General features: G+C 50.0%; 1 protein-coding gene across 1 annotated transcript in view; it reads right to left on the reverse strand.

Annotated features, from left to right (window-relative positions):
• Positions 1–642: 642 nt before the first annotated feature.
• Positions 643–8093, reverse strand: part of magi2a (membrane associated guanylate kinase, WW and PDZ domain containing 2a) — a 201580-nt gene continuing 194129 nt past the window's right edge. Inside the window, 2 exon segments of the mRNA XM_042079659.1 lie at positions 643–1585; positions 7404–7542. Of these exon segments, the coding sequence (XP_041935593.1) occupies positions 741–1585; positions 7404–7542 (984 nt within the window). The 3' untranslated portion in view covers positions 643–740.

The following is an 8093-nucleotide window of genomic DNA, read 5'->3' on the forward strand; positions in this document are numbered from 1 at the left end:
AAAAGAATACACAATAACCATGTCTGTGATGGTTTTTGAAGTCAGTGGTTTCCAATGCAAGAGGGTCCCCATTTGAAACCTGCTTTACATGCTGCTGTTCAGAACAGTCTCTTTGTGGGCCAAAGAATCCATATCATGCCACACACATTCTTCTTGTGCCCCCCCCCCCCCCCCGGTTTTGAGTTCATTCCATCTCTCAATGTTGTCTCTTTTTTACTCTTTCTTCTTTTAAGTGAATGCTTCCAGTTCTTAAGGTGGTGGGTGTAATATTTTGTAAAATAAATCAAAATAAAGTATAAATAATAATAATAATAATAATAATAATAATATAACAATAATGCAACAACAACAACAACAACAACAACAACAAAATGGTCCTCCCCAGAGGTGCATGAACATGTCCGCCCCCCTCCCTCGTCAGGGCTGGGGTGCGGCAGGAGGTGTTGTGAGGGAGCCTGTGGAGGTCTGGGACGACTCTGATCTAAACCAACGGGCCATGACAAGGGTTTTTCACTATGCTGAAATGGGTGAAAACCATGCGGCCCTGGGTCGTGATGTTGAGTGTGTGTGTGTGTGTGTGTGTGTGTATGTGTGCGTGTGTTTGTGTGTGTGTGTGTGTGTGTGTGTGCGTGTATGTGTGTGTGTGTGTGTGTGTGTACGTGTGTGTGTGTGTGTGTGTGTGTGTGTGTGTACGTGTATCTGCGTGTGTATGTGTGTGTGTGTGTGTGTGTACAGGGGTGTTATCTGCTCACAGTGGAGGACCCAGAGCGCAGGGTGCTGGGCAGCTTATCCGAGCCGGGGATCTTCCAGGGCCCGGGGGAGACGGTGGCCTTGCGGCCCGACGTGCCGGAGCTCTTGGTGGCGTGGTGGCCACCTCCGCGGCTCTCCTTCCCGCCCCGCTCCAGCTCCCGCAGCTGGGCCTTGTGCTCCGCCCTCTGCTGGCTGGCGGGGGTGTCGGGGCCGCCGTTGTTGCCGCCGTTGCTGCCGACGGGGACGGTGCCGGTGCCTGGGCCCGAGGCGCCTCCGTTCAGGCTGGAGTCCGTGTGGCAGGGCCTGGGGCCCCTGGACGGCGAGCGGGCCGCGTCGGCCCTCTTCCTGCCGGAGGTGCCGCTAGCGCTGGAGCCGCGCCCGTCCCTGCGCTCCTTCGACCGCGCCCGGCTGCTTTTGGAGGCCTTGGACTCCAGCGGCTCGCCGGCCCCTCCGCCGCCCAGGGCCTCCAGCTGCCCCCCCCGCCCTGCCGCTCCGCCACCCTGCTGCTGGGCGGTCCTGCCACCGCCGTCCGACTGTTGGCTGGCCCTCAAGCTGCCGCCGTGGTGGGCGGGCAGCCTCTGTCCCGGGGCCCCGGCCGCCTGGTCCCCCACCACCACCCCCGTCTCGGCCCCCCAGGGGCTCTGCGAGCGCTCGGCCGCCGCCGCCGCCGCTACCACCGTCTCCAGGGGCGACGGCAGCAGGAGAGGCGGGTCCGGGGGCGGGCTCAGGTGAGATGGAGGCGATGGATTGGACCGGGCGCTGTCCAGGGTCGGCGCTGCTACTTCCGACAGACTTGGGGAGGCTGTAGGGTGAGCATCCCAGGGGGCGGGGTTGTCTGCCGAGGGGGGAGGGGGAACATGGGAACACAGTGAGCGACATCATCTCCACTCTCATCACCCACCAAGCAAGCAGGCATGCACACACACACACCAAGCAGGCATGCACACACACACACACACACACCAAGCAGGCAACACACACCTAGATAGAGACTTCTAAACAACCGTGTGCTACTTCCAAGTTGACCTGAATACCTTTACTGCAGCACTGGCTTTCTCTACGCAAGACTCTGTGTATCGAGTAAAATGGGGGCAGTTTCAGGCTCATTCTCACACTCCTAAGCCTTCCCAGCATGCTCCTGGGGTACAGGGTGAAAGGCTCCTCTTGAGGGAAACACAAGTATCTGCAGCTAGATGTCACCTCCCCCATCTACAATGTCTGTCTGCCTGCCCCCCCCCCCCCCCCCCCCCACACACACACTACCCTGGGGACTCGAGCAGAGTAACCATGGTAACAGGTGATAATTACCCGACTCCTGAAGCAGTCTACTCTTGGCGGCAACTCTCAATCCTGCAGTTCTCATGGTAAAGCTTTTTGCTATCTATAGCCTACCTTCAGAAATTCTCTGACCCTGTGTCCACCACCCTCTGGGACGCTCCCCTGACTTCCACCTGCACCTCGGTTGCCTTGCCAACCGCCATTGTGACCGTGAGATAGCGCGGTGACCCGAGTGACCGCTTCGCGTCAGAGCCATTTATCCTCTCGCTAAACAAACCACTGTGGGCTACTGAGAGCTTCTGCAAGCTTCTAGGCTGGCTCAACACAAGCTACATAAATAACCATACACACAGTCAATGCATGCACATCGATGTGTCTGTGTGTGTGTGTGTGTGTGTGTGTGTGTGTGTGTGTGTGTGTGTGTGTGTGTGTGTGTGTGTGGCTCCACAAGGGAACAACTCACTTTTACACACTCACCAAAACACACATACACACATGCACAGAGGATTGTAAAAAGCGGCACACACAGGGGGAATTATCCGTAGTTTAAACTCATCATCTCTGTCCCTCCCCTGGCCAGCCCCCACACCCCATAAACTGTCAAGCGCGCTGAAGTATGGCTGGCACTCTATTTTAACAGACACATCCAGAGCAAACAAAATGTTTAAAAGGGCATCTTCATCTTAAATATGGACCTCTCGATCCAGCTCAACGGTGTGTGTGTGTGTGTGTGTGTGCGTGTGCGTGTGCGTGTGTGTGTGTGTGTGTGTGTGTGTGTGTAAGTGTGTGTAAGCCTCCGTGTCCAACCTGCCACGCTGGTGCTCTGCGGGCTCGTATTTCAGTGCGGTGCAGGGGAGCTCGGCGGCCCCCGGGCAGGTAAGAGCATCGTCGTAGCGTCTTAGCCTTCGGAGATGAAACGCCGGAGAGCCATAAAGGAGAGCCGCTGAGCCGCCCGGCGAGCGAGCGCTGCCGCCGCAGAACGAGCGAGCGGAGGGTGGAGGTGGGTGGAGGCTGGGGTGGGTGTGGAGGGGGGCACCCCTAGTAAAACCTAAATGCTAATGCCTGATGACTGTATTTCACCGTTTTCATTGGGTGTCAGAGCAAGGGGAGCTCGGAGGTTTTACAGAGTGAGGGACTTATGTGTGTGTGTGTGGTAATGTGGTAATGTGTGTGGAGTGTATTTATGCATGTGTTTATTTTGGTATATATATTTCATATATTTCTATATGGGTGTATATATATGTGTGTGTGTGTGCGTGTGTGTAGTATTGTGTATTGTGTGTGTGTGTGTGTGTGTGGGGAGGGGGTTGGTATTTAGTGTCAGGTACTTAGTGAATATGAAACAGGAAATGGTGGTTGTGAGTGTGTGTGTGAGTGTGTGTGTGTGTGTGTGTGTGTGTGTGTGTGTGTGTGTGTGTGTGAGAGAGAGAGGGGGGAAATGAAGACACAGAGTGTTAAATGAGGAGGCTAATGAGGACACCTTCACTGCATCAGCAGGTGTGGTGGACCTCATGGGTCAGCAAACTTTGCTTTGGTGGTCTGCTTAGGCTCTTAGAGCATGCTGAGACTAGGCACAAATTTGTGTGTGTGTGTGTGTGTGTGTGTGTGTGTGGGGGGGGGGGGTTGGTATTTAGTGTCAGGTACTTAGTGAATATGAAACAGCAGGCACAAATGTGTGTGTGTGTGTGTGTGTGTGTGTGTGTGTGGGTGCTTTCTGGGAAACCAGTGAGTACTTGGAACGCAATTGCGCCCAGTGAATACAGGGACGACTCTGCCAAAATGGACCTGACTGGGCATTTACGTAGCTCTGTAGATGGGGGAGTAAATAATCCCTTCCCTCGGCTGTAATTCAACAGGGCGAAGTGCACGAGCGTTTGTATGCTGTAGTGCAGATATGTGTGTGTGTGTGTGTGTGTGTGTGTGTGTGTGTGTGTGTGTGTGTGTGTATGTGTGTGTGTATGTGTGTGTGTGTGTGTGTGTGAGAGAGAGAGAGTCTGAGATCCTGCTTGGATTGCTCTTGTTCAGATAACAGTTAATTAATCACTATTAATGGTTTTTAGGGTGCTGAAAGCTCTCTTTCTATGTGAGTGTGTGCGTGTGCACGCACACAAGAGTAGCTCATTAAGCTAACTGTGAAGCATTTCATTACTAATACTCTGCATTTATGGCCTGTAGGTAGGGCGCTCAATGTTGTGTGTGTGTGTGTGTGTGTGTGTGTGTGTGTGTGATCCAACCGTCCTTATTTAATTTCTATGCTTCCAACATCACTGCATTTAAATGTTTGATTTACCCATGAACAGTGCCTTTGGCCAGCTAGAGGCTTTTATTGAATAAACTAATCTAACTTCACATACAGAGTGAAACTATAACTTTTCACACACACACACACACACACACACACACACACACACACACACACACAGCACACTCTCCATCACTGACCCTCGTACTCCACCCATGGACACACAGTCAGGTAGTAGTTGACTTATGTGAGCACTTGCTGAAGGGGGAGCCAAAACCACTATATAAACATGGCTGTCAGCCTGATGCCCTGAGCCCGTGGTCAAAACCAAAGTGGGAGATTGAGGGGCAGCTGTGGTGGGCTGGCAACGGGGATTCCCACCTGCGGCCACAGGGAATTCTGGGAAATAAAAGCACCGGGGAGTGGAGCGGAATTTCTTTTCAGCAATCAACAGCTTGGCGCTCCACGCGCGTGATGCGAACGCAACATGCCACCACACCTTGACGAAGCACAGACATACACCGCACCACACCACACCTGCACACTACATCACAGCTAAACAGCACGCCACACCACGGCACATCACTCCACGCCACACCACGTCACACCACGTCCACAGCACACCAGAGGAACACGTGCAAGCCGTGTTACAAACCGTGTCTTTGGAGTGGCCCGTTAGGAGGAAATAGGGGGTGCCATGCGGGTCACTTTTCATGCACATGGAGAGATTGGAAGGTACCATTCCTATAGGAAGGAAAGTAACAACCTAGAGCCGTCATTAGAGCAGGAACAGAGACGCTGGTGAGGTTAACAGACAGCAGCAGGTTAGTAGCACAGAAGACAGCAGACTCACAAGGCAAGAAGAAGAGAAGACTACTACGCAGGCTGCTTTGGAAGACCAAGGAACCAAATTGGTACGATGGGCAAAGAGCAAAGTCTAACCAAAGCAAATTGAATCACTTGGCAAAATCTGGTCTGGTCTGGCACATGTCACACAACAGCTGTAATTCAAGGAGGAGAACTTTGCTTGTTGATAGACTTTGCACTTTGCCAGGCATTTAAATAAGGGCACCAAGACCAGGGGGGTATTCCAAATACATGGTTTAGGGCTAGTCCACACGTACGAAACCGATCTTTTTTTCCTCCGTCTTCCCTGAAACCGCATCAAGAATATTTGCGTCCAAACGGATCCATCTCAACACGACTAACACGTTACTTCATACCCCAGGCCTATAGGTGGCACTGTTTCTTTACAGAAATTGACCAAAGTTTGTGCTTTACAAACAGACAGAATAGGCTATGACAAAATGGCTAGTGCAAGGAAACCAGAATTGTTTGTGTGGACTGATGGTGAACTGTCAACTGTAGTCAACTGTAAAACTAATAAACTTTATTTTACGGTTTGTGAAGGATGCAGTCCCGTCCTTTATTTGGCTAACGCAGGTAGGCCTACTAATCACCTTTACTTTCTTTGGTTGTAGGATAGTCCGTGATTCACATTAGTTTTGGCTATCACCGCAATTAGGCTACTAAATGCAAGGCTTACCCAAGTTCTAGGCTATTCTGTCGCCACATTTATAATATTGCTATAAAACCTTCATTAGTAACAGTCAATACGTTTGCCTGCATCAAATCAAATCGCGCATTTGCATTCAGTGTGCTACCATCGGCTTAACGTGAGTTCTAAGTGTCTTTGTATGCTTATATCTGATTTCACTCGACTGTGAATGCATGTATATATGTTGTAAGACATGTAAAATAAATGAATGACACTGGCACTACGCACAAATTAATGTAGCCTAAACTTACACCGCACTTTGCTAATAACTTAAGTTCTCTCGCGTCACTGACAGTAGCTAGAATGCATTAAAAAACACCGGGAAAAAACAGTGTTCAGTCCACCAAGTCATAAGCTATCGGCGCTGCACAGCACCAGTTGTGATATTTATCTTACGGAGTGTAATCGTAGGTAATGTCATGTATGAAAACTAGTATTGTTAGGCAATACTATAAGTGCAAGTCCAGGGCAGCTGAGGTGTGGCGATGACATCATCGATACGTAAGCAGGATGTGCGGTTTCGCTGTCTAAACGAATTCAAACGGGCTACGGTTTCAGATTTCTCCACTCTGGGACCAGGTTTCAGAAAAGTGCGGTTTCGGGCAGTGCGTTTACAGGATTCGTTTGGACGCTCGTAAACGCAAAACCTCTGCGTTTAACCTAAAAAGCGTCTCCGTGTGGACGGGCCCTTAGTGACAAACCTGGGTAAGTTAACTCAAAGTAAGAGGTAAACCTCCTAATATAAGCGCTGTATGGCTTCATTCTCCTAACAGAACAATACCATAGGGCTCTTGTTATAGGAGGTTTACCACTTACTGTACTCTGAGTTAACTTACCCAGGTTTGTCACTAAACCACGTACTTGGAATACCCCCCTGGTCTACAGTGAGAGAAAACATACACAGGGAATGTTTACACATCCAAATAAAAGCCAGTCTGAGACTGATGTAGACTAGGCTAGGTTAGGGCTAGCCTTTGATCCAGGCCTTAAATCTTCCAATCCAGTCGTGTAGTTATTTTAGCTATTGACTGAGATAGATTATGTCTTACTTCATTTACAGAGGCATGCTTTTTTTTTAGATGGTGAAATTGAAAAGTGGGATTAAGAAAGACAGAGAAGTCCACCTTAGATAGATTAAGAGAAGTTACACATGCCCGTTCTGTTTGGACACAAAAGAGATACATGATGATTTGTGACACAGATGATGCGGACTACTCCAGATTACACCAGAAGAGAGGGCAGGTTACTGTAGAAGTTCTTTTTCACAGATAGGAAATTGATGCAATGTGTTTAATTGAATTCAGTTAAAGCAGGACATGGTGTTAAGTTGTAGCAGTGTGAAGGGAAATTGTTGCAGCACCATAGGCCCCCAAGGCTTACGCTGAGAGGGAAGGTAGTGTGTGTGTGTGTGTGTGTGTGTGTGTGTGTGTGTGTGTGTGTGTGTGTGTGTGTGTGTGTGTGTGTGTGTGTGTGTGAATGTGTGTGTGTGAGTGTGTGTGTGAGTGTGTGTGTGTGTGTGAGCGTGTGTGTGTGTGTGTGTGGAGCCAGGTTAAGCGCTGTGTTTGGGTTGCTCACCATATTCTGGCACCTGGCCCGTGCCCCTCTTGAGCAGGAGGCGCACGCGTCGCCCTCCCGACTTGATGAGCTCGATGGCGCGGCCGTGGGTCATGTCCCTGGTGGTCTCGCCGTTAATCTCAATGATCTGATCTCCAACCTACACACACACACACACACACACACACACACACACACACACAGAGGAAGAGAAGAGGGTGAACTGAAGGGGTGGGATGGGGGGAGGAAAAAGAAAGAGCGCATGACAAGGGGACGTCACGTTTGTGTGTGAGTGTGTGTGTGTGTATGCCAGTGTGTGTGTTTGTGTGTTCGAGCATGGACATTACTGGCATTAATGTATGATTGGATGGAAATTATATGTGTGTGTGTGTGTGTGTGTGTGTGTGTGTGTGTGTGAAGTAGGCCACAGATGATTTGTGTGAGTGTTGCGTGGGTGATTGTATGGAGATTGTATAAAGAGCTATATGATTTGACCCTGTAGCCAACACTAATTCATTCCACTCCCTGTGGCCATTAATTCCTGGTGCCTACACACTTTCTCTCTCCACCTGAAATGAATCTCACACACCTGAAATTCATCAAACACACACACAATAATTACATAATCAGACTTGTGTAATTATTGCTGTGCAGGTTATTAAAAACTGTGATTGTTTGACCATTAAAACTAGGGGGAAATAAATGAGGATG

This window comes from Alosa sapidissima, chromosome 22 (genome assembly GCF_018492685.1).
Source record: "Alosa sapidissima isolate fAloSap1 chromosome 22, fAloSap1.pri, whole genome shotgun sequence".
In the NCBI taxonomy this organism is placed as follows: domain Eukaryota; kingdom Metazoa; phylum Chordata; class Actinopteri; order Clupeiformes; family Clupeidae; genus Alosa; species Alosa sapidissima.